The sequence below is a fragment of the Megalopta genalis genome, chromosome 1 (assembly GCF_051020955.1).
Source record: "Megalopta genalis isolate 19385.01 chromosome 1, iyMegGena1_principal, whole genome shotgun sequence".
NCBI classification, from domain to species: domain Eukaryota; kingdom Metazoa; phylum Arthropoda; class Insecta; order Hymenoptera; family Halictidae; genus Megalopta; species Megalopta genalis.
The window spans coordinates 31,093,633-31,121,608 of record NC_135013.1 but is presented as its reverse complement, the minus strand read 5'-3'; the positions used below and the strand labels follow the sequence as shown (position 1 = coordinate 31,121,608).

The following is a 27,976-nucleotide window of genomic DNA, read 5'->3' as shown; positions in this document are numbered from 1 at the left end:
TCCGCGAGCCAGCGTCCGCGAAACTCAGCGAGCCAGCGTCCGCGTTTCTCATTGGTCGATTTGCTTAAAAATCTTGCATTCGAAATTTCGAATCCGATTCTGACGAACTAGGTCAATTGCTGTGTCTTTGGTTTCCTTTCGCGCATAATTGACGTCATATTTGTCGAATAAGATGTGCAAATTTTTGTGTTCTTTTATTTCGTTCATTTTCGAATAAAAATATTTGATGTGTCCTTGTTCGATAAATGTAACGTTAATTACTAGCTGAAAATGACATAAAGGCAGAGCGATTGGCCGCAGCATAGCAACCGGCTTCGCTACCCTAGAACGTCGAAACTTCGCTACAGAGTACAGTAATGTCTCCCTAACTGACGCTCAGATTCTGCACAAAAATGGACAATTTGGGAAGAGGAGATACGATTATTTGAGCCCTGCAGCTCGTTCTTATAGTTGTTGACAATTAGTAACTATAAAAACGAACCGCAAGGCTCGAATAATCATATCTCCTCTTCCCAAATTGTTCATTCTTGTGGACAATCTGAGCGTCAATTAGAGAGACATTACTGTACTTCTTTTGGGACGGCGTCAGCGCACAGGACCGAACTACAGTAATTTTTTAATGCAGATCAAACTACAGTAATTTCTCCCGAAAATGCCATATTTCGGGTTGCTGCGAATTTCCCTGTGCCAGTCCTACGCCTATATTAGGGAGACATTACTGTACAGTAATGTCTCTCTAATTGATGCTCAGATTGTCCACAAAAATGGTCAATTTGGGAAGTGGAGATACGATTATTCGAGCCTTGCATAACCTTCACATCACCTTGACAATTCATAACTATAAGAAACAAAATGTCAAGGCGAGAATATTCGTATCTCCTGTTCCCAAATTGTCCATTTTTCTGCACAATCTAAGCGTCAATTAGAGAGACGTTAGTGAACTTTTGTTTTGGCGAAAGGTCTGCCAGCGCAACATTAATTAGATTCCACGAACCGGGGTAGCTCCCCTTTCTTCAATTTCGGCCGAACAAATTCCCGCGAATCGACGGGCCCTCGGTTCGGCCAGCTGACTATCGCACCTGCTCCTCCGGAAACAAGTTGGCGAACTTGGCAAGCGATCGCGTGGACGCTCGTCACACGCGCGCGCCATACGGCGAATTACAGCGTCGATGACATGATTCACGGTATCCGGGACCGCGACGTTCGCGTTGCATCCCTTATCCGTCCTCGAGCACCCCGTCGGCGGCCAAGAGCGGCGTCTAATATCGTGGATTTTTTGGCTTTCCGGGACGGAACGCAATTTCAGCGGCATTGTTCGCCTTCCTGCCGGAGGCCGGTCTCCCGCGTCCTCCTCTCTGCCCGGCATCAGCGTCGGAACTTTAAACAGCCATCTCGTCGGCAGTGGGCAGCGTTTCAAACAACTTTTTTTTCCCCCCGTCGAACGAAACAAGCGCCTCGGAGCCCGCGTTCCGGTCGCTTTGAATATTTTTTTCCCCTCTCCCGTGGTTTTGCGCCGCGCTCTAACATCTGCGTCCGCCGCCTTTCTATTCGCGGCGCTGTAATTATACGGCGTCCGTCGAGGGCAACTTGCCCAACGGGTCGCGCCGATAGAATTTTTTGATCTCCTCGACGTCGGAGACTCTTCCGCCGAGTCCGCCGAATCGATTTTGCCCGGCAGAAAGCCGATCACCGGGAACCTCTGATCAACAACCCCCTCCGCGTCCCCCTGCCAGACCCGTGGCAATTATTCGCCGAAGCCGGTTATCACTTTCTTCGAACGATCGGAACGTTTTCGGGACTCCGGTTCTCGCTAATCTTGCGAAACGATTTTCGACAGTCGGAAATTATTGATTCAGGCGCGGCCAGAGATGGATAATACCTTTTTTCAGGGAGAAAATATTTTAAATGCCGATTTAGATGATAAATGATAGGTAAATCCTCGCAATTCAAATAAAATGAAAGTTAAAGCTGAAGCATGAAAATGAATATTTTATTTTGATAAATAATACATAAATACATAAAACAAGATATTTTTTATTAGAATAAATAGCATTTTAATAATTAGAATAAATAGCATTTGATTAGAAATAAAATGCTATTTTAAATACTGTTTTATTTAACTAACCCTTCGTACGGCGCGAGCAAGAATAGCAAGTTCCATTATAAACGCGAGTTTCGTTTGAATATATTACTCGACGCGACGTGACCATCGATAATCTAAATTCATAGTTACTGTAATACGTTCGATCGAATGAAATTATACTAAAATGTTTAGAATTGCGAAAGAATTCAAATACCATTCACTATGACAAATTTTCACTTTGAAGTTCCAGTTTCGATAACTATTTCGACCTTTTGAGAATTTTTCCGAGTGTAGCAAGTTCCATTATAAACTTCCATTATTTCTTACAAGTTTATTACTTACTGCAAGTTCCATTATTACTTACTGCAATACATTCGACCAAATGAAATTATACTAAAATGTTTAGAATTGCGAAAGAATTCAAATACCATTCACTATGACAAATTTTCACTTTGAAGTTCCAGTTTCGATAACTATTTCGACCTTTTGAGAATTTTTCCGAGTGTAGCAAGTTCCATTATAAACTTCCATTATTTCTTACAAGTTTATTACTTACTGTAATACATTCGACCAAATGAAATTATACTAAAATGCTTAGAATTGCGAAAGAATTCAGATACCATTCACTATGACAAATTTTTACTTTACAGTTCCAGTTTTGATAACTATTTCGACCTTTTGAGAATTTTTCCGAGTGTAGCAAGTTCCATTATAAACTTCCATTATTTCTTACAAGTTTATTACTTACTGCAAGTTCCATTATTACTTACTGCAATACACATTCGACCAAATGAAATTATACTAAAATGTTTAGAATTGCGAAAGAATTCAGATACCATTCACTATGACAAATCTTTACTTTAAAGTTCCAGTTTTGATAACTATTTCGACCTTTTGAGAATTTTTCCGATCGATTTCCCGCATTTAGCGTATCAATGGAGCCCTCGGTATGCTTCTTGTTCACGGGAAACGTATTCGAGCAACGATTTAACGAGGAGGACGGATTGATAGCTATGTAAATTGCGGCGGTGTAATCTGCGGATCTGCGTGTCCGGTACGTTTATCAACCGCATCCGTTCCAAGACGTTCCACGGCCGCGGGACGAAGCGATTTTCATCCCCTGCGAGACCATAATTTCTCCGTTCCGGGAAAAACTAATGGGTCCCCCGGCGTCCTCCTCCGTCTCCTGCAGCGCGGCGGCTCCTCCGGCCCCGGCGAAACAGAGCACAAAACGATCGCTATCGAGGTTAGAACAACTTTGCATTACAGATCGATGCAACGAGTATACCCCTCGCAGTTCGCCTCGCCGTATAATATCACCCTGTGCAATCGATAACGCCGTTTTCGGACGCTTTGCGACGACCCGGATTTTCGGACTCCGCTTGTTAGCGACGTCCGCAATTATTCATCGACGCGGAGCCCGAATAAAGGTGGACAGAAATTACGAGCTTGGGGACACGCGACGAAAAACCAAAAGAAGGATAATTCGGAACGAAATTCTGCACAGATCAGCGGACGAGCGGGAGCACTCGGGAAATCGTACAATTTCTATGGAATTCTAGGGACCGTTGACACGTGAAAGCGCTCTTCGCACGGAATCCGCGGTTCCGCGAGAATTCCGTAGAAATCGTGCGCAATCTGAAAATTCGCCGTCTATCGATGAACGGCGAAGAGCGTCTCGAGTCTCTGCAAGAGTTCCATGCAGGAGAATTCGTGCATGCAGATCCGGACCGAGTCCGAGCGAAGATGCTCCGAAAATTCTATAAGAATTCGCCGGAGGATCCGCAGCCCATCGACGAGCGATTGCCCTCGGAGGGAATCAGGCCGGGGCTTTTTATCGACCAGTCGTCTAGAACGTCCATCTCCCGGGGATTAGCGCAGACTAACGTGGAGGCAACGTTGATTTTCGGAGTGGAAAGGCGGGAGGTGAGTGGGAAGAGATAGAAGAAGAGAGATCTCGAGGGCGTTTTACGAGGCGAATTTCGCGATACTTCGGAGCCGCAAAAATGCCACGGCCGAGACAGCGGCTTAACGGCATCTGGGGCCTCGGAACACGCCACGGAACACCGCCTTTACCCACCTCACCACCACCACCACCACCACCTGTCAGTCTAATATATTTCCCCTCGACTCGTGGCCCGGTGCAACAAGGGCCGGCGTTATCGGGCCGCATCCGGTGATGAATCGCGCCAGTCCACGAACCCCTTTCTGCACGGGAAATCGAAGATCGCGTATTAAATTATCCAGGTAATTGACCACGGAACCGCCGCCGATGCCGTGGTACCTTGTATAAGAATAAAGGGGGCGGGCGAATCGGTCGAATTCTGCCCGGAGAGAGTTAGTTGTTTCGCCGGGCCTCTCGTTCCCCTGCACTGGCTGATCGATTGCGAGCCGAGTGCACGCTCCCGAGACCGGGAAAGGTTCGTTGCTATCTGCTGCGCAAACTTTGCAAGACGCCGATGAATATTTCAGGCGAAAAGCACTACAATCTACTCCTCGGCGACTCACGCGACCCGCCAAACGCCGTACCGGACGCTCGAGAGAGCGCAGGCGGAACTGTTTCCACCCTCGTCGCGGCCCGTGTTCCGCCCGGGGAAACGCGACCGAGCGCGACGCTACGGAGGTAACCGAAAAGCGATTTGCGGCTGACTGGTTCGTTAGGGTCGCTGCTACACGGTTTTCGTGAATGCTATTCACGGCCCCGTGACCGAATCGATGGTACGTAGTTTTCGTGGGATTCTTTCGTGGCGCTTTATTTGCCGGGAGCGAAATGTGTACTTTCGTTGCCGCAATTTTATGGATTTTTATAAAATTAGCATAATTGTTGTGATCGAATTGAAATTAAAGGTTGTATGTACTTATTGGTGCATAAGAAGTTATCTTCGAAGATGCTAGATAGAGTTGTGAGAATGATCATATAAACAGGTTTTAGTTGTACAGTTGTTGAAATAGTCGTAAATATCGTGAATTATGTGGCTGCTAAAATGATTATAAATAGACTGGGGATCGTTGTGTAAAATAAAATGTATTAATCTGAATAATTTGATGGATTATGGACGAGGTTATTTTGTAGCTTTTCAACGATTGTTTAAGATATTCTTAATTGTTGAGAGAACTATTCCAGATAATATTAATAATAACAATAATATATTTACGTATACACACACATATATCTGCACATATGCATGCATATACAGGGCGACTCTTTGTAGCAAAAGCGACATGAAAGCAAATGACACGAGTGAATTATAAAAAATTTAGAAGAATACAGAAGGAATAATAATATAATATATAAGATCTAAATATAAATACAAATACAAGGAAAAGATAACAACAATAGTGGAAATAAGGACAGATATAAAAAAAATGTGGAGAGAAAGAAAAATAGAAGAAGTAAAGAAAAGGAGGGTGAAGAGGGCAGCTAAGGAGAAAATACAGGAAATAAGGACAGATATAAAAAAAAATGTGTAGAAAAAGAAAAATAGAAGAAGTAAAGAAAAGGAGGGTGAAGAGGGCAGCTAAGAAGAAAATACAGGATAGATTGTGAAATCCTCCCCTCCAAAATTTTCTTCGACAAGCGTCGTCGCATCTTCAGCTTCGCGTTCCGGCTACTTCCACGTCGCCCCAATCGTAAACAACGACTAAATATCCTGATTCTGACAGATACAATGACGTCATCATCCCCAAGTATCCCATCTTGCGCCCCGATTATTATCTGCAACTCCGCCATAATTCGCATCAAAGGACACGCCGCCGCCGCCGCCGCGCCACCGCGTGCACCGTTCGCCGAACCAAGCATAATCTTGTCGACGGAACATAATTCTATTCGCTGTCCCCGCCGGTGAATCATTAACTGACTTTCCCCGGGTGCAACCGGTAGAAACGGACTCGCGCGAGGGGTGGCTAACCGAGTCCGTTGGCCGTTATCTAGGAAATCCCAGGTGACGGAGAGTTCGGAGGGGTTCGGTTAGCCCTGTACGGTTTGCTGCGGGTTGGCTCTTTGACAGTAACCGAGCGCAATTTCGCATGGGACATTGCTGGCGTTCCCGTAGCCGGTTGCAACGCGGCTCGGCGCTGTGAACTGCGATATGCCCGTATGCCGACGGAAACGCGGCGCGATGCGACGCGACGCGTCGTTTCGCTGGAACCGGTGCATTCGGCGCGCTAACGAGCCGTGCAGCCTGCTGCACACGGATCCAGCGATGCACCGGGCGCGGGCCGGCTCGCAAGAAACACTGACTCGGCGCTGTCAGCAGGGATGATCGAGAGGGATTTCTGGCGGCGGGTCGGGTCGCAATGGATGACTGGCGGCCGCGGCGGAACGCTGCGGAAACGCGCAGGATGGCGCGGCCCAAACGACCGCCGCTGGGACACGCTGTCGACTGGAATTATGGGGTCGTAGGTCGGGCAACTGAGGAACGACTTTGTTTGCTCGGTTCCGGGGCACTCGCCGTTAATGGCCCGGCGGTGAACCGTGGGCCGCGCGAAGTGCCCGCGGGGCCGGAAATACGGACCGTCCTAATAAAACCGAAGGACCCGCGGACCGCGGGACGTGACACGCCGAAGAGGGATGGGGAGAGAACGGTTCCCGTTTCGTTTGTACACGGAGATAGAGCGTCGCCTATTTCGCTGGGGATATATGGAAAATACCGTTTCATGATATATGGGGAAGTGGCGGATCGATGGGCCGCGGGTCTCCTCGACGCGCAGTTTCGGTAATGGGATTGGAAGAGACCGTTTCATAGAGGTTCCTGGCAGACGCGCAGAACGGCGTTTCTATCGGCCGCGGATAGAAGGGGCCTAAGTAACGAACCGGCTAACGCGGACCCGATGTTGATTATCGTGTCATTTTGTGCGCGTTTCGTTTCCCGTCCCCCGCGCGGCTCGCCGTTGTTTACCGGCGTCGTCGTTATTCGTTTCGCTGGACGTCGCTGATCGCTCGAATATGCGTGCCTTTGAAATCGTCGGGCTTTGCGAACCGGCCAGAGAACGGAACGGTTCCGTTCCGTGGACGGAACGACGGGACGAATCGATGCGCGTTCTTCCGGGGCGGCTCGCGCGAGTCGTTGCGTCAGTCGCCGCGGGAACACCGGGAACGATTAACGCCGTCGCTGGATATTTCCCCGTTGGATATTTTTCGCGCGATCGGATCAATGTTTTCATTATTCCGCCGGTGAATAATGCAACGGGGTGAGAATACCGGAGTCACTTTCGAGGGCGCGCATGTGGAACGGGTGCGCTCGCCGCCCGACCAACTATTCTCTGCCTTGGAACCGGCGTTCGTCGCGCGAGCTTATTATTAGGCCACCGTATTATTCACGGGCGAATGTAAATTTTGATGAAATGATTTATGGAGCTGCTATATTTGCACTTTCTCGCCCCTGCCGGATGAACGTTCTTCGCGATTTCCGTCGCGGACGTTCCGCTGGATCAGCGGATTTCGCTGGATAATCGTCGATTTTTATGTGCTCGGTTTTTTAACCTATTTCTTCGAGATGGTCGTTGTTCGCATCCGGTTCAAATAGTTGACAGTTTGAATTGGTTATTAATGCGCTAGATTTGTTTATACTCGGTTTTTTAACCTATTTCTTTGAGATGGACGTTGTTCGCTTCCGATTCAAATAGTTGATAGTTTGAATTGGTTATTAATGCGCTGGATTTGTTTATGCGACGTTTATTCCATATTATTATATATATTATTATTTCTATTATTATATATATATTATTATTTCTATATTATTATTTCTATATTATTATTATTTATTATATATATTATTATTTCCAATTCGATCGAATTGATCCGAGTACAAGCTGAAGCCGTTCATCAACTGCCATACCAAAATCCGCGAAAGTTATAAAAAAAGATCTGATTTCGTCGTATAGGATTAGAAACATGATTCACAAAGATTCTGTTTACGATAGTCGATCGCATAATCTTCTCGCATTCTATAGATCGATATAGCGATATAGCATCAGTTAAGGAGACATTACTGAAAATAGCCAATGGTCGCTACTTTTTACGCGCGACGAGCATGTCACTGCCGTTTCTCCACGACGAGTATACTCGTCGAACACATCCAACTGATTAATAAACCTGCAACACGACGAGCTCATTATTCGAATATCAAATCGCAAAATAATTGTCCATTTTTCTACACAATCTGAGCGTCAGTTAGGGAGACATTGCTGTAAATAGCTAATGGTTGCTACTTTTTACGCGCGACGAGCATGTCACTGCCATTTCTCCACGACGAGTATACTCGTCGAACACATCCAACTGATCAATAAACCTGCAACACGACGAGCTCATTATTCGAATATCAAATCGCAAAATACCCCGAAAATCAGACCCGTTCGCGAAGCGCCCTCGTTCCTGTCAAACGCGTCGCGCGGCCTGCAGGGAAAGCGGATCGCGCGACACCGCGCCGTGCAAGATGATAACGAGGCGCGGATCGGATATCGGTTGATTAAAACAAAGGGCCGCGACGAGAGAGCGAGGTCCGGCTCCGGGCATCGATCTGCAACGGCTCGGCCGCTGCGTCGGATAATTAGAAACTGTTCCCGTCGCCCGGCATCGACGGACGGCCTCGCGAACGAGCCGTTCGCACGAGGGTTCTCGAATTTCGTCGCGCTAGAACGCGCCCGAAGCGCGGCACTGTATCGTTTACCGCGCGGCGACCCTGCTCTCGATAAATCGAGTGGCAAACCGAACGAACGGTGTCGCGTCTCGCCAACCCCGTCGGAACAAACAAACGAGACCAGCTGGCACTTGTCTCGATATTTCTCGGCTACGGTCGTCGCGCAAGTCTATGGAAACAGGGTGTTCCGCGAGGAAAGCGGGGCTCGTTTCGCTCGCGGGGGCGGTTTCGATATGGTCGTCGACGCGGAGGGCACCCGTCGGTCGCGCGTGCAAAACGGTCTCGGCAGTCTGGAGAAGCGAATCGATCGTCGACCGGAAAAGGAAACATCAAACGGAACGGGGTAGGCTATTCTCTCCCTCTCCCCCTCTCTCTTCCTCTCTCTTCGCGCGCACGCCTCTCTTTCTCCGGAGGTGACTCATGCATTATTTATTTCGACTTAATTAGCGGACGGGGCGGGGCGGCTTTCGCGGAGGACACGACAAGGGGTGGAGAGGTCGGTATCTCGCGTGCAGAAAAACCGGCGGGTCTCCATAAATACCGCGGCACGCCGGCTGCGTTATGCAAATCGGGGACAGAAATTGTAAATGAAATGTTATCCCGTAGCCGAAAACCGTGATTCCGTGCCGCGGCCGGGCCCCGGCCGCGGCGTTATCGATTCCGCAGGCGAGCGGAGATCGCGCGGCCAGCGTAAATCTCGCCTATAAATAGGCGCATAAAGTGCACGCGCGCCGCGGACGAACATTTGATACGCTTCATTTAAATTTCCACCGGGGGGAATATTAAGGTCGGGAGGGCACGGCGGTGCCCGCGACGATGAATCGCGGTCGGGTCGGTGATAAAATACGGCGCCGGACCGGGCCAATTAATGTCGCGCGAAATATCTAGGGAGGCGCGCCGGACACCGGAAGTGCGAGAACAAGCTCGAGTTAATAAATCGCTTCCCACCCCCTCCAATCTGCCCGTTTCGATCCCGATCTCCTTCTCGACGATAATACTTCTCCGCGAGGGCGAGCAGAGCGTAAATCACGACTGTCCGACTCGCCTAGGGTCCGCGGAGGGGCCGACAAAAAGCTCGAGCAACCGAAAATTCTCGCGAGCTGCGATCCACGAAGTCGGACGGAAGTTGGAGATCGCGAAAATTTGCGGCACTTTCGCGGTTCCGCTCTCTTGTCACGAAGGGGTGCGGCTCTTGGGAGCTCCGATACGCTCCGATCATCTCTGCACTGTGATCCGTATCCCCGAAAATGTCACCTTTGCTTTTCAGTTTACATTAAAATTCAGGTTAAATTTATTTTATTATTTTATCATCTTTATTTCCTTTCATTTTATTTAACCTGTGATCGTCGCCGAGTTCGGTAACCCGCGAAAGTATCGTGAAAAAAATTAGCTGTTTCCTTTTTATTGCGCTTTTAGAGTCCATAGAGAGTCGACTGTACGTGTCAAGAAATTAACCTTATATCGTAATAATTGGATTGAAAACGCGTGAAATTTATTGTACCGGAGTTTCGATCTTGTTAACACTAGATTTACGGAACCCGTGAAAATGGCGGGTCGCTAATTTTTTAATCCTTTGAACTCTCGAAGCCATTTTAACTGTAAATCTAAAATAATTTTTCCGACTTATAGTATTTCCTTTTTGTAGGACGAAGTGTATATTTTATGCACGTGAAATTGAGTTTTGTGACTCATATAATGCAGTTACACTTTTAATATAGATTTCTTAAATCTATGCTTTGATAATATATAAATCATCTTGGAACGTGATATAACAATTTCGGTGACGCCTCAGAGTCGCCACTCGAGTGCAAAGGGTTAAAATTTACGATTGTTCGTATCGTCAAGATACATTTAGGAGTTGTTTATTCAATTTATACTTGCGACAAATGTTACAATAACGCCTGTTCAAAATCAGGATAAAACAGCTGTTTTTTATGCGCTGTAAACTTAGCGTTAAACCTTTGCGCTATAGTAACGAGTTAGGCTCGCGGCGAAGATTTCATCTACAGTGTACTACGTAGTGTCATTCATTTCTTCCGAATCGAAGCAAATTTTGATACTTTTGTTATCGAAATCAAGGAATCAGAGTAAACGAGAACACGTAAAAAACAAAAATCGTCTCGATCCATCGGGGAAATAATTAGAGACGAAGAGGTGCTCGAAGAGACGACTCCAATTACGGTAATTTCTCTCAGAAATGTTGTTGAAACATTTTTCGGGCATCCTGTATAAAGAAAAGTAACTGCAACAAAGCCGACAGTGTTTTCCTTATTTCACGTAAAACGAGGCTCGAATGTCCCGTTTTCAAAGGGTCAAAATACCGTTGCCCTCTTTCAGACCTCGCGTGTCCGCGTCGGCAAGCTCGCTCTTTAACGCTGCCTAACAAGATCTAATCTAATTTGTACCGTCATCAACCCTTAGCGATCGGACGATTTTTCCGACACCAGCAAATCGAAGCAAATTTTCCCGAAATCGTGATTCTCTCCTGTACAAAGTTGAATCGACGAAAAGAAAAATCCTTGTAACGCTGCGAAATCTTGCAAGAATCGATAAATTAAAGATTCCGTGTCTTTATTTACGTATTACTTGCACGATTACCTCGAGGAATAATAATTTATCGTCGCCGCGTATCAGCGACGTCGTAGCGCGAATAGTCAAAATACAGTCGGACCTGTTTTTCTGCTGTCTTTCCTATGCGATTCGTTTTGCGCGATCTTTTTGCGCGCTGCACGAGTACGATGGAGCCCGTTTTCGTGCGGTAGATAGGGACCGCGGTAAAGAATCGCGTGAAAAAGACCGCAGAGAAAACAGGTTCGACTGCACATCACAGTCGGTGGAAGCGCGTCAATTTCGGAAAGGTAGCTCTGCCGGAAAGCCGACAGATTTTCCCGTGTTGCATGGAGAAGGATTCGAGAACGGGGGCGTTTTCCAAGGGGTTGAAATCCAGTCTCAAGCGAAGTAGTAATCCGCGAACCGCCGAAGGAGTCGGCCCCTCGCGGTCGAGCGAGCACAGCTTCGCGGACCTCCGGCGGGGGTCGAGAATTAGATTTAAGTCCGCGCTTTTTCGACTCGTTACGCGTCCTGCGGTTCTTTACTGCGGCTCGTTCGCTGTGAAACGAGCTTTCGACGTTCCATCCCATGTAGATCGAGGCCAGCGTAGACTTGGCATCGTGGAGAGAGCTCGCCTTTCAGCGGGCAGCGCTCGGTCAAAGATCGCCCGGAGGAAGCTGCGTTTCCACGATCCTGCGCGTCTTCTTACTCCCCGCTTGTTTTTGTCTCGTTTCCCCGGTTTTTACCGAGCCAAGCCGACGTCGAGGATATCCTCCGTAACGCCGGCGGAGAATAAAGAATGCTTTTCCAGCTTCGTCGCCGCCCTTTCCGACGGACATGCTTCACTTTTACGGCGGTCCGCGGTTTCGCGCGGACCGATTCCGCGTGTACAGCTGGCACGCGGACGGGATCGCGTGTTTACGTACGTACGTATTGCATTATTGAACCGAAACGACGCGAGCTTTTCGCTGCGATGCACGCGCGCCGTGCCAGCGAACCGCTTCGCCGCGACGAACGATCGATCCGACGCGCGATATCGATCCTCGTGCGAGCCGAACCGTAACCTGTTATCGCGAGATGGATACGAATATTTTATAACAATAACAACCCGGCTTTTCGTTTCGCGTTTTTTCTTTCTCTTTTTATGCTGCACCAGGATGAATTTCCACGGCGGAATATGCAGGGAAATAAAACTTCTGGGCAAACGTAAGGCGCGCGCGCTGCGAAGCGGTATTTTTCAGCGCGCTGTCCTCTGCCATAAGTGTATTAAAATCCATGGTTTCGCGCGGTAGGTAAACTCCGCGCCTGCTCGTGTGTTTGACTCTCTCTCTCTCTCTCTCTTTCTCTCTCTCGCCGGTTATTTGACGAAGTTTCCTCGTGTTTCGTAAAAGGATTGCTTTTAATAACGACCGTGAGAACCGTTAGAACCGTGTTCAACTTATGCGACAACGAGCAGAACCTGGTGGATGTTCATGGAAATTTCTGTTTTCATGGGCAAACTCGAAGAGAGCGCGCTCTCGAACTTCAGGTGTTCTGGCATGTTACTAATATTAATACCAAAGCGCCAAAAATTTCATCAGAGTAAAATATTGCATTCGATTAAATTAAAATCGCTGAGCGAAGGTGTACAGTGAATTCTGTCTGATTTGCGCTCAGATTGCGCGCAAAAGTGGAAAATTTGGGAAGAGGAGATACGATCATTTGGGTAAATATTATTTTTATGGTTATTTCCTGTTCCCAAATTGCCCATTTTTGTGCACGCTCAGATTGTCCACAAAAATGGACAATTCGGGAAGAGAGGAGATACGATTATACGAGCCTTGCGGCTTTTTTAAATTGCTTGCGGTTTTTATAATTGTTGACAATTCGTACAAAAACAAAAAATTGTTGTGCTATGTCTCAAAATGCTCTCCCATAACTTGGAGTCAAACGTTGCACCTACTGATAACAGAAAAAATGGCCGATTGACACTGAACGCCTATTACAGTAATGTCTCTCTAATTGACGCTTTGGATTATCCACAAAAGTGGACGATTCGGGAAGAGAGGAGATACGATTATTCGAGCCTTGCGGTTCGTTCTCATAGTTACGAATTGTCAACAACCATAAAAACGAGCTGCAGGGCTCGAAAAATCGTGTCTCCTCTTCCCAAATTCTCCATTTTTGTGGACAATCTGACCCAGTCAGTTAGAGAGACATTACTGTACAGTGAAATTCTCGCCAATTGGCGCTCAGCTTGGAAAGTACTGTACATCGACATTCTTACCTCTTCGCGAATCTCAATGAAATTGCGAAATAATCACGCAGCAGCGTGGAAATTAATTTTTGAAAATCGAATCTTAATCAGTGACGCGGCGGTCAAAGTGTTAATGATGCGATTACGACGCACTCTTTTAATAGCGCACTTATGATATACTTCATCGATAATATAAATAGGATGAATTTTATTGATAACACAATTTCGACGCGAGAGTTAAAATTCCCGATTTAACCCTTTGGCATACAAGTAAAGCAGAATTCGATGCGTCCGATAAATACAATTTGGCTCAACTAAACAATTACGTGCAAGCCGAGGAAGAGACTGTTTTATCTTGAAATTTGCATTACCGAGAAGATGGTGGAAGGGTGGGGCATTGCGAGCATTGTAAACAAAACCAGAATCGACGCACGAGCGAAGCAACCGAGCGATCTAATAATACACCGCACGGCGTCCGCCGGAAACAGCCCATGACGAGTCGGACTCGTCAGAGGCTTTGGTGGCACATGAAATGAACGACGAGCGCAACTCGTCCTTGTATACCAAGGGGGGTAAATAAGCGCGCGCGTTAATGCCGGAGCGGAATTTTACGCACAAATATTCTAATCAGCGATCTCCCCTGAAACGCCGTTTATCCGAAAGCAAAACGTTGTTGGAAAACAATGCGCGCACGGCTCCGATGGAAATTATACGGGATCGCAACTCCTCCGGCATTTTCGTCTTCGAGGAAAGTCACGGCCCTCGAGGTTCGTTCGCTCGTACTCGTGAAACGCGAGCGGCTCCGCGTGTCGCGTTTGTTATTTATTTATTTATTGTCGATTTCGTTCATCCGAGTCGCACGAGAAAGTTAACGAACGATCCCGGCGTTTCTGTTCGCAGCTTCGACGAGACGTCGATGGACAGCTGCCCGTTGGCCGTCGCCGACGGGAGGACGACGGATGGGCCCTCCAAGGACAACGTCGAGACGGAAGTGACCTCGTTGGAGGAGGCGAAATCGGTGATCGCGACACTGCGCGCGAGACAGAGGGCACAGGCGCATCAGATGCTCGCATGGCGGCGGACCCTGAAATTGCAGGTAAACTTCGATCGTTCCGAACACTTTTCCCGCGGCACTGCCTTGACGCGGCACTCTCCGAAGGAAGAAAGAACGTTGGCGGCCTATCTTTAATTACCAGCCGACAGTTTCTAACTCGGGAGTTTCGGGCCGACTCGTTGATTAAACCCATTAACTGGGGAAAAGTTTGAAGAGGAGCCCGCCGCGTTTCCGCGACAGAGCCCAGACGTCTCGTGACGTTCGACTATTATTTCGTGGACGAAATCGCGTGACTGTAACCAGTCGATCCGCGCGGACCCGGGTGAAACGGATTCGCGAGAAACCCTTCTTTCGAACGTTTTTAACGATCTCGGAACCTCGCCGCTCCTGAAACTCTTCAACGATCTCGTACGGTAGCCCAGATATGGTTCGTTGCATGGCGGCAGATTAGCCATCGTCCGATCGCTTTATTAGATCGTGCACGCTTATTTTTCGGGAGAAACGTTCGCCTAACGCGGCTGCGATACTTCACGCTCAACTTATGGAGTTCTACAAGTGCCCGACCGCTTCGTGAGAATGAATTTATTTGTAGCGAATTTATTTACGTTTCTCGTAATTTTTGCTATAATGTGAGCTTTATTGCAACGACTCTTGAAGAAGAGTCATTGTGTTGCTAATTATATAGTCAGTATATTTACTATATTTTCTATATTTGTTTATTTACTATATTCACATTACTATATTTATTTATTTACTATATTCATATTGCCATATTTATTTATTTACTATATTTACATTATTATATTTATATTACTATATTTATTTATTTATTTACTATATGCATATTACTATATTTATTTACTATATTCATATTACTATATTTATTTACTATATTTATATTACTATATTTATTTATTTTCTATATTTACATTACTACATTTATTTATTTACTATATTCACGTATTACTATATTTATTTGCTATATTTATATTACTATACTTATATTAGTACATTTATTTATTTTCTATATTACGATAAAAATCGCTAAGAAAACAGATTATATAGATATACCATTATAATATGCCATTATAATCGTCTCAGAAAATATTTGTCTTCGCATTGTCCACGAATTTGAAAATTAGAGCGAGAAACCGATCACTTTGATTGGTTCGGCGTCAACGTCTGTGGGCACCCGGAATCCATTCGAAGCTTTCGATTTGGACTTGATGTATGAGACACTCGGGTGATCGAGCGATGCCCGAGAACTCTAAAAACATCACAATATTAGCGGATCGTCGGGAGATGTCGAGATCTTTCTTCATTCGCGCGAATCTCGGATGGAGAAGTTTAATCCTGTTCTAGCTTCGCGGAAAAAAGATCGAACGACAACGTGGCCGGGGGCTCTCGTTTCGCCCGAGTTAAGCTTCCATTTTCGCGGCGCTCGCTTTGATCGCGCTGATTGGCTCGGCCGCCTCCCGTCAGTTGATCTCGCCTCTCATTGGTCGCTGCTTTCTCGTTAATATCTCGTAAACGAAGCCGCGGATTGCATTTTCGCTGAGGAAAAAGTTGCTTGAAATGACCTCAGGAACCCTCCATTTTCCGGAAGTACAATATTGAGACACAAGTATAATATTGGAACACCCTGTGTAGGGTGTTTTTGAGTTTAAAATAGTCGAGCTTTAAAAGCCGCAAAATTGACTTGAACTTTCTCCTTTCGCGAAGCGGATGCCTCGCGGCGATTTCACGGCAACCATAATCGGGCTCGCTCGAATCCTCGCAGATCGATTAATTGATCGACGGTTAACATCGTTCTTATTGGGCACAATAGAACAATCAACGATTCGAACCGGCTATTAGAAAGTCAGAGTTTCGATGGCACGTTTGTCACTCTCGGTCGAAATGGCGCAGCCGCTCGACGGTTAGACAGGCGGTTAGGCTATTTTTTCTCACGTTTGTCCAGTTCGCAAAATTCTTTTCCAACCGTAATACATACATATTCGAACGAACCGAACGTTACCAGGATAATTAATTAATGAACGTTCACTTTCTAACATATCAGTCTCGTCGATTAGATTACTCACAGATCTCGTGGTAAGTTTCGGAGATCGATTTACGCCACTGAACGCGTTAATCGTCACTGTATAATTGCATGAAAACAGGCTTCGGCACGGAAGCATTCCGAGAACTTTCATTCGATGAAATCAATTACATCGAGGTTCGAGAGCCGAGCTCTCGAAGTTCGAGAGCCGTTCTCAGCGCTGCGAATCGCATGGACGGTTGAAAAAAAAGAAGAGAAAGAAAAAAAGAAAAGAAAGAACAATCTTGCTCGTTCCATTGAAACGGAACGGGGTAAAACGCTTCGTCAATACGAAATGTATCGCGCGCCGAGTTCGGCCGCCGTGATTTGCCTTATTGTCTTCGTTTTAATTCGAGCGCCGTCTCTTGTCCGCGGCTATTTGCTATTCCCGCAGCGTTTAATCTCGCCGCGGGGGTGGCTGCGGCGGCGACGGGGGCGGTTTTCGAGCCTCGCATGACGCCGTGGGAATCGATCGAGCGACGAGAACAACGAAAGCGGCAAACCGAGCGGAAGCCCGAAAATTCGGACCGAAGATCGCGCCGGCAATCAACGCGGGGGGAGGGAGGGGGGCAGATAAGCCTGGCGAAATGGTGGCCCATCGTGACGCGACGGCATGCAAATGAAACGGGATACCGTGACCGTCTACCGCAGGGTCTCGAGTACTTCCTAGCTGCGAAAACTCGTGAGATTCGCGGGGCTATCGAGGCGATTCACTTTTCAAGGATCGGGGCGAGAAGGCGCCAAGCTATTCTTCTGCGACGCGGAACAAAGGACTGGCCCAGTTCCATTTCCTCCAGGGACCAGTCTCTCTCTCTCTCCTCTCTCTCTCTCTCGCGAATCGATCTCTTTATCCCTGAGATTCGCTGCAAGCTTCGGTCATTAGTATCAGCTTCGTCGCAGAGGCTGGCTCCTCTCGTTTCTCCCTTCGACGCGAGAGCGATTTCACGCACAAGAATTGACTCTTCGAAGCTATTTAACCCGAGAAAGATAACCTACGTCGCAGAGGCGCCTGCGAAGACTGTTGATTTTTGTTAATTTTTCATAGAGGTCTGATTTAAGTTTAAAATTACTTAAAATATAAAAAAATATAATATAAATGCATTTTATTTTTACAATAATGCCAAACCTTTAAAATGACTAGATTAACTTAAATAAATATCCATTGTTAGTATAAAATTGACGCCTTAGAAAAGCATGCGCCTCTGAAGCGTATGGTTATCTTTTACGTACGTTGTCATATGGTTATCTTTCTAGGGTTAACCTACGCGACGCGGTCATTTCTTCTGAACTAATATTTTCCATTCCACGCCATTGCTTTCGTTTCGTTTATACGAAATCGAGTGCATTCGCTCGTGTCCCGTTGAAGTTTTCAGCATTTCTTTCGCACAAACGGATTCAGGCACGTAAACGCATTCGTGAATCGGGGTAGGACAGTTTTTAACCCTTAACCGGATTATGGTTGCCGCGTAACTTTGATCAAGTAATCGTTGTACGTTAACCGTCGACTGAGAGACGAGATCGGTTGGCGCAAGACGGTCAAGCCAATCAGCGTAACTGGGCTTCGTCGACTGGGTCGCCTCGCGCCGGCCGCGCTCGCCTCTGATTGGTCAGTGTTCTCCGTTGATAACTCGCGAACGAAGCCGCGGATTGCATTTTCGCCGAGGAAAAAGTTACCTCAAATAACCTCGGGAATCAGCTATTTCCGGGTGTCAACACGATTATAGGACACCCTGTGTACAAACACTGTTTTCGGTACGCTGTTACCGTGACGGAAGTTTACTCGTTCGATTAAACCGGCTCGCGGGGGTGGGCGGCGGCACGGCACGGTACAAGTTTCGCGAAAATCAGGCGGGGGCCATTTGCGCGCGGCGTCCATTGTGAGTTACGAGTTCGGATCGCTGTTAATTGGCGTTCGGGACACGGCGGTGTGTGTTGGCCGCCATCAATTAATTTGTCGATCTCGCGCGCGTGACGGGCCAAAACGTCGGCGGCGTTTGTCCGGCCGTTAAAGGGTTTCCGATGGAAACGAACGCCGGCGAACAGAGGCCGCTGTAAATCTTGGGATTTACAGACAGCGGATATATGGTGTTCGGAGACGTCTCGACGCTTCGTTCCGCGCGGCACGCCAAGCCGAAAAATAGCTCGGAGCATTCCGGTGGCTGGGCTGACTGGCTGGCCTCGCTCGTGGTAGATTCGCCGCGAGGACGTGACTTCTTCGTCGTTTTCGAGATTTGAAATTCCGTGGCGTCCCGTTCTGGCCGCGAACTTTACAACCGGGAGAAATGGCGCGGGTGTTGGGGGGGGGCGAGGGAGGTCGTGACGGTCTTACCCCGTCGAAGAAAATCGGCGCCCTTCTTCCATAAGCGCACGCCGCCGCCGCCGCCGTCGCCGCGACCCGCGGCTCTCGACTTTCCTCCCTGTCGCCGCGAACTTTGCATTCACCGCGTCGGTTTATTACGTTTATCGAATGCGGAACTGTCTCCGTTAATTAAATCCTCGGTGGCTGACGCTTCGGGACTTTTAACGCGGCGGTGCAACGGCCGTCGATGCTGCGCCTCGCTGTTAGATCGATGCTCCTCCACTCTTTCTCTCGTTCTCCCGTTCTCCCCCCGCGGTTTCCGGTCCTCCTCCCCGGAGCCGCGTTTAATATTAATGCGACGCAACGCGGTCCGAAACGTATTTCTGACGCGGCCACGTCCAGAAACTAAGTTTCCGTTTGCTACTTTCGAGCACCTATTAGCGAGCGCCCGCCGCGACCGCCTCGGAATTTTCTGCAGTTGTCGAACTGCTCGCCGGAATTGCATAATTTTTGATTGGTGTTGCATCGTTCGGCAGACTTTATCTCAATTAACAGATTTTATACCGCGACGAAAGTGAAATATTCGGCATCGAAAATTGCTCCACCGTTTCGCAGAAATGGCGTATCGTTGTTTTCTTTAGGTTTCCGATTATCGGGTTATCCTTGATTGTAATCGTTTCTACGAAGAAAAATTAATATTTTTATTTGTCGCGTTCGATGCTTAAATATTAACGCGACAGAACAGAATTTTATGCCGACTAGACTGAAAGAAATATTGGGTTGGCAATTAAGTAATTGCCGATTTATATATATATTATATTATATATTATTATTATATGTTATTTATATATTATTATTATATATTATATTATATATTATTATTATATATTATATTATATATTATTATTATATATTATATTATATATTATATTATAGATGTCTCTCACTCCCATTTTTATGATATCCGTAAATGTTATATTATAAAATTATTATTATTATTATGTTATTTTTTATTATCCGTGAATGTTAGCAACTGGACAAATTGAATGCAGCGGTCAAGGAAAAGCGACCAGAATTGGTCAATCGTAAAGGTGACATTTTCCAGCAGGACAATGCTAGGCCGCACACGTCTTTGTCCACTCAGCAAAAATTGATGAATATTGGTTGGGAATTGATGTTACATCCACCATATAGTCCTGATCTCGCGCCATCGGATTACCACTTATTTCGATCCCTGGACAACTCCCTTCGTGGTAAAACTTTTAACGATGATGACGCTGTAAAATCTCACTTAACTCAGTTTTTGGCCGAAAAGGATCAGACTTTCTACGAGCGTGGAATTTTCAAGTTGTCAGAGAGATGGCAAAAGGTCATCGAACAAAATGGAAAATACATTACAGATTAAACTTCAGTCCAAGAAAAAAAAAAATTTTGTATTTCATTGAACAAATCGGCAATTATCGAGGTTTAAACGCGTCTAGCTTATATTATTTTGCAACAATGGCAAGATTCACTTAAAGTTCGTACGATTTCTATACCGAGTTTTGTTCGATCTACGATTGAGCAAAAAATGTTCGCTAACGAATATTCCGTGGAAACATTTTCGCGATTTCAGTAACTTTTACAGAAGCAGTCCGAAACAAATCGACTCGATTAGCCCGTTAGTTTCTAGCGTTAAATTCCTGCATATTCAATAAATTGTTAAATGATGCAAACGTCGCGCGCAAAAGTATGCTCGATCTCGCGTACGCGCGGACGAGAATATCGTACGAGATAAAAATACCGCAGACCGGGAGGAAACGTCTTCGTTTCGTGACGTCGAGACACGGGGAAAAAAGTTGAACGGGCAAATTATAAGAGGCGGCGGCCCAATAAAGTATATCATTCCGCTTTTAAACGGCGGCGACCCGCTGCCGACGCATAAAATCCGCCGCGGTCTAAGGAACGAGTTCCGCCGATTGACGGCTGAAATTGTGGTTAATCCGAACGAATAAATTAGCAATAGACAAGACCGCGCGTACTTTCGAGCGGGCCGCTAAAAACGGCGAAACGAGTCCGCTCGTGCGGACACCGATTTTACGGTCTCGCGGCAGCCCGGCCAATTACCGGCGGCCAATTATTCGAGCTAGAGGAAATAGGCCAACGGAATCGCGAAACAGTCGGAGCAGCAGCGACCGGGTTCGCCGAGCACTCGCGCGGCCTTCTCTCGATCTGCTCGCGGCGGTGTCGCGCCGCGGCTGAGCTTTTCCCGATGATTTGCCGAACGTAATCGACCCTCGACACGCGATTGTCATGTGGCCGGCATGGCCGATCCACGGCCGGAACACCCGCGCCCCAATAAGCGGCAATTGGCGGCATTTAATTACGACATAATCGCCGGTTATTAGATGCAACGAGCTTATCGCGTGCGGAGCCAACGAATAGGATTTCGCACGGCGGGTTTCGCGACCCACGATCGTTCGCCGCGAGGTTCTACACGATCGCGAAACGAGCCGGGAACGGATAACGAATGGATAACGACCGACGGAGCTACGAAAACGCTTCGGAGCGACGCTTTCGGTGTTTCGTCCGCGATGCGAAAGCTGAGAACGTTTAATCCACCGACGAGCACTATTCTAATTCCTTCGAGCAAATATTTATATAAAACAATCGTTCGAGCGAATTCTTCCTTGTCGGATAGATTTTATTCGAACAACGATCATTCGTATAACCGTAACTAAATATTATATTCGTAATATTCTTCATTTTTTTCGAATAATCCTTAATATTGTATTTTATCCATTTATTCGAATAATCCTTAATTTTTTATTCTATCTGCTTGTTCGAATAATCCTTAATTCTTTATTTCATCCATTTATTCGAATAATCCTCAATTCTTTATTCTATCATTTATTCGAATATATATTCGAATATATAATATTATAATATATTATATATAATTTATATATATATATATATATATATATATATATATATATATATTATAATTTTATATAATAATATAAATATTATTAAATAATAATATTTATATTTATATATAATATTATAATATAGTATACATAATTATATATTGTATAATTTATATAATTTATATATAATATATAAAATTCATTATTTCATATTCGAATAAATTAATCGGCTAATTCTTAATCCTACGTTCGAATAAATTACCCTAACAGTGCGCATAATCATCAACCGTTCTCTTTCTTCGCGTAATTTACTCCACAATAAAAGAAAAAAAGTAAATCGAAAGAAATTAGCACAAAAGAGAAATCAATCGATAAATTATAGAAAAACAGGGCATTCTATAATTTTGATTCAAATCGATCATTTTCCGAATTAATCCCTGCGCAAGTAAACTCTGTGTAAAATCGAATAACAAATAGCTTCTCTTATTCGAACGAACATTTATTCGATAAAATTTTGCCGAACTCTGGTCCAATCGATTATCTACGAACAAGATGCAATAAACCCCGGAATTACGTTTCCGTCGACGTTCGCCAACGAACCGATTCGTTCCGGCGACGGTAAACAAGCGTCGGCTGTCGTCGCCGGAGCGACGACGTTACGGAGGTAAGACCAGGTTTTTCCACGCAGACGAACCGTCGACAGGCTGTCCCGCGACGATCAAACAAGCTCGCACTCCCGGCAACAGTTTCCACGGAGATGCCCGCCGACTTGTCGATCTTTGAGTAAGAACTGTCTGCAGAACGTGGATTATGCTCCAAGTAATTTCGCTATACTCGTTAGTCGCTCGACAAACGGTTCGACGGGTTCTTCGTGGCACAGAGACCGGGACCGAACTTCGCCGGAAGACAAACTGAAGCTCTCTGTCTGAGATATCATTCAGTTTGGCCGTGTTCTTCGACGTCGACGTCGTCGATGAGGCGCGAGTCGAGCACGAGTCGACGATATTCTCGCTCTGGACCGAAGCTTTATGGTTGCATCAAGGCAGCCAACAAATTCTCGACGATCATCGTTCGGCCTCTCGTGTGACTCGCACTCTGTGCTAATATCTGCATCCTGTATGCAGATTAATTTCTTCTCGAGGTCCGCGAGATTAACACGTTAAGGGTCGAATTATTAATCCTGGAATTTGCCAGAATGTCAAAGACATTTCACGCGTTCCGTGTCACGTGTATACGCTAGAAAGATAGACTTTAAAATCAGTTTAAAATACGGTACGGAACGCGAAGCAAATAATATGTAATAATAATTATATAATATAATAAGTATTATATAAATTAATAGTAAATAATTTATATAAATAGAAATAGAAATTATATAATATAATATGATTAATATAATTTTTTTTAATAGTAATAAATAAGTTAAATTACGTAAATATATAATATAATTAAAATTTACCGTAGTAACTATGATGTTATAATAATATAATAGTATAATAGTATAATAGTACAATAATATAATAATATAATAATATAATATTATAATAATACAATAATATATAATAATATAATAATATAATATACTAATATAATAGTATAATAGTATAATAGTATAATAGTATATAATAATATAATATAATAATATAATAATATAATAACTCTTTCACTTTCTAAAAATCCTAAAAACGTTCAGTATGCCCCAACACATCGCAACGAGGATAAATTCCAAAGGCAAGTGAAAAGTTAGCGGCGTCACTCGACAGGGTTAATTGAAGAAAGAAAACGAAAAGATTTGAAGCATCCGTGGCGAACGACGCGTTCCCAACATGCATCGCGAATACTTCCGAGATCTCTGTCGTGCTCGGTCCAGAACGGTCCTCCGCGGTAATCGTCGAAAAGCAGAAGGAGCCCAACGTGCGCGTCGTCACGCGCCGTTGCTGCTGTTCGTGGGGATCGCTACCGTTCCAGGCTACTTTGCATTTTCTGCATTTTCGTCTGGACGTCTGGTTTCCTTCTCGGTGACGTAAACAACCCGAGTCCATTACTCCCGGCTTTGTCTCGTGTAAATGCCAGTCCCGCAAAATGGCCACGCGACGCGCATTGTGCATTCTTTCGCGCCGAGCCCCGCTTCGCCGTGCCGCGCGTTCCCTTTTCATTTTTTCTGTTTTCGCTTTTTTTTATTCTCCTTTTTTTTCTGCACGCGGAACCTAGACAAAAGCGACAAACCATTTCGGCGTCGAACGTGCAACGGCGCGGAGGAGGTTCTACGCCGTTTTCGAGGCGCGGATGATCGACCCGAATCCTTCGGCCACGGAAAACAGCTTCTGGCGACCATATTTCTCCGACAGTTCGGGACACGCGAACTGTTTCTCGGGTCCCGGAAGAATAACACGATAAGAAAATGCCTCCATTCCCGGGGCGCGCGCGCCGGCAGAACGAGAATAACTGTGCGGTCGGCTGCGCGAATAACAAATTTTTATGCGCGCGTGCTCGAACATGATGCTGTAATAAATTTTCGATAGAAACCGCGCTGCATCGTCCGATTTTAATCTGCGAATGAAAATGAAACTCGTTGATTACGCGCGCTGCGTGAAAAACTTGAGCGAAATGTCCTTTCAAAATATCGAAAATATCCTGTTAAATTTCATCGAACCTGCAGAATTACAGCCGAAAATCGTTCGCGCAATTCTCGCGGTCGGAGCAGAGGAAATGTTCAATGTTTACGAATTTTTATTTAAATTTTAAAATTAAATTTCTCATAAGTTGAGGACGTCGCGCTTCGAAATTTCTGTTGAATAGCGTGTGTATACTAAATTCTCCCTGATTGACCCTCCGCTTGTACACAAAAATGGACAATTTAGCAAGAGGCGATACGATTATTCGAGCCTCGGCAGTTCGGCACTTTGTAATCGTTGACAATCGGTGACCATAAAAACGAGCCGCGAGCTTATTTTTTTCAGGGAAAATTGCGTCCGCGGTTCATCGGTTCTACAGTTTCCGACGGTCACAGTTATCCGCTGGAATTTTGTTCTGTCCGATGCTGCACGATCTGTGCAAGCTTCGTCTTTCGCATTACAATAAAGCGTACAGTAAATTCTGCCTAATTGACCCGCAGCTTATACACAAAAATGGACAATTTGGAAAGAGGCGATACGATTATTCGAGCCTCGGCGGCTCGGCTTTTTATAATCGTTGACGATCGATGACTATAAAAACGAGCCGCGAGCTTATTTTTTCAGTCACAGTTATCCGCTGGAATTTTGTTCTGTCCGATGCTGCACGATCTGTGCAAGCTTCGTCTTTCGCATTACAATAAAGCGTACAGTAAATTCTGCCTAATTGACGCCGAGATCGTGCACGAAAACGGACGATTCGGAAAGGGGAGACGCGATTATTCGTGCCTCGTCCTCCCAAATCGTCCAATTTTGTTTCCAAGCCGAGGCTCAATTAGGGAGAATTTACTGTATTTGGGACGATCTTCCGACGCGGGAAACCGGTCTTCTCTTTTTTTCTCGTACGTTCGAAGACCCGCGCGTCGTTGTATAACGGAAAAACCGGCGGCGAATTTAACCGCCGGAGGGGACAACTTCGACAACGAAGAGCGTAACAGGCCCGCGCTCGATTGCATTATTGGGTTGGTTGCGGACAGGGTTTTCGGTTCATTTCGTTGTATTTGGAATTCGCTCACTCAATCGAAGCGAGAGAGTAACGGGCGCAATAGAGCGGCCGTGCCTGGCCCGGCGTGGCGCGCTTAATGCGGTTTGCGCAAACCCTCCGGGCTTCCTAATTAATTCCAAATTACGGTCAGATCGAGGATGCATTACAGTGACGGTCGGGGGCCACGGCCGCGTTCGCTTTGCTTCCCGTTCATCGATACGATCTTCGGACTAATTACCGGGGACCGGTGAATTCGTGTGCCGTTGCTTGCCCGCACACGTAAACACCGTTCTTAAGCGTACGCCTCTGCGAGTGTAACGCTCTCGTGCGTGTGTATGCGATAGGCACGCACACGCGCACACTGGCCATTTCTTCCGTCTATTTTCTGCGGCAAAACGCTCCAATGTCGATCGTTTTTTCGTTCTGCAGGCTTTTTGCTGCAGTTTCGCGAAAGAGAGAGAGAGAGGGAGAGAGAGAGAGAGAGAGAAAGAGTAAGAAAGAGAAAAAGAGAGAGAAAGGAAGCAAGAGGGCAAGAGAGAGAGGGGGGAAAGAGAGGAAAAGAGCAAGACAGGGTGAAAGAGAGAAAGGAAGAGAGAGAAAGAAAGCAAGAGAGCAAGAGAGCGAGAAAAAATAGAGCAAGAGAGCAGAGAGAGAGAGAGAGAGAGAAAAAAATCGAGCAAGAGAGCAAGAAAGGGAGAAAAATAGAGAGAGAGAGAGAGAGAAATAGAGCAAGAGAGCGCGAGAGAGGGGGAAAATAGAGCAAGAGAGCAAGGGAGAGAGAAAAATAGAGCAAGGGAGCAAGAGAGAGAGAGAGAAACAAAGCAAGAGAGAAAGATAATAGAACAGAGGAGAGAGAAAATAGAGCAAGAGAACAAGAGGGGGGAAAAAGAGCAAGAGAGCAAGAGACAAAGAAAAATAGAGTAAGAGAGCAAGAGAGAGAGACAAAGAGAGAAAGAGGGAAAAAGTAGACTGAACGGCAAGAAATCGCCGAGTAATTTCCATTTGCCTGTTATCGATAACGAACGGCCGTGATTAATCGTCGCCGAGTGACTGCGATCCGACACACGGGTGGAAGAAAGCTTCCCCCGACTAATCTATGTTATTAATTGCCTGAATATCGACGGAAAGTCACCGGGTTAACTAGCTCCCGGACGCCGCCTCTGAAGGCTCCGTTAATGGCTAATCCTGGACCAGACGCTGACTCGTTAAGCCGCCTTGCCGTCTTTCCGAATGAAATCGAAACTCTCGATCGGATCACACGCGTTGTCCGTCTCTGATTCGTCGAGCCATCGCGTCGGTGGAAAAAAAAGTGGCGAGAACAACGTTGTTTTTATCGATTTGTGTTCGCGGCTCTCGGCCGCGTAAAGGCTCGTTGCTCTGGCTTGGCCTCGCCACGCGGCCTCGCCGCGCGGCTTTGTCGACCAAACGAATTTATCCTTGGGAAATCCGCGTTTCCACTGCGTCCACTGCGTCATTTGAGAGGGGTACGATGCCACTTGAAAAGCCAAACGCTATGCCGACTCGTTTTCCATACGATGTCGAAGGAAAAGATCGAAGGAAATCGTGCCAAGCGAGGCCAAACGATCGGCGCGAGGAACGGTTTCTGTTCTAAAGTAGAATCCGGGACAAAATGAAATCCTAAAATACTCTCGAAAAATACTGCTAGCTCGTATGCAATGCCGCATATCAATTGACGAAAAGAATACAGTTTCATAAAAAAGAAGTTCGTATCTTCGCGACGATATCGGTCACCATTTTCATTACGAACAAATCCGAGCAAATAAAGTCGCCTTCGAAGTAAAGTTTCAAGTGTCGGAAGTAGAACGAATGCACCATTCTTCGAGAAGAAGACGCGGCCGATTTCTGCCGCAGTCCGCTGTCCCTGTTGTAATCACAGGCAGCGATCGATGTTGGCCGAAGACGATGACAAAGGTCAACGACGGGTCAACGACGTGCTGCCCGCGATCGCAGAAGTTCGACAGTACGGACAGCAGCAGAAGTTCGTTTATCGACCTCCGATAACGCGAGAGGAGGAGCGACGAAGCCGAAAATCGCTCGATCGACAAATTCCGCGGGCTTTTCGAGCCGATCGGCATCGACCGAGCCGGCCGCGCGGCATGCGAACGCGGTGGCCGATGCCGCGCGGCACGCCCGATCGACAAATTTCGCAGGCTTTCCGAGCCGCGCGGCATCGACCACCGCGTTCGCATGCCGCGCGGCACGCCCGACCGATGAAAGCAAAGCCGCGCGGCACGCCCGATCGATGAAAGCCAAGCCGCGCGGCACAATTGATCGACAAATTCCATGGGCTATTCGAGCCGCGCGGCATCGACCACTGCGTTCGCATGCCGCGCGGCACGCCCGATCGATGAAAGCAAAGCCGCGCGGCACGCCCGATCGATGAAAGCCAAGCCGCGCGGCACAATCGATCGGCAAATTCCATGGGCTATTCGAGCCGCGCGGCATCGACCAC

At 46.4% G+C, this 27,976-nt stretch overlaps 1 protein-coding gene across 2 annotated transcripts in view; it reads left to right on the top strand.

Moving 5' to 3' along the window:
• Positions 1-27,976, top strand: part of LOC117217906 (uncharacterized) — a 224,668-nt gene that overhangs the window by 188,109 nt on the left and 8,583 nt on the right. For both annotated transcript variants that reach the window (XM_033465768.2, XM_033465767.2), the window contains one exon: positions 14,408-14,603. In XM_033465768.2, the coding sequence (XP_033321659.1) occupies positions 14,408-14,603 (196 nt within the window). The remainder of the gene's footprint in view (positions 1-14,407; positions 14,604-27,976) is intronic.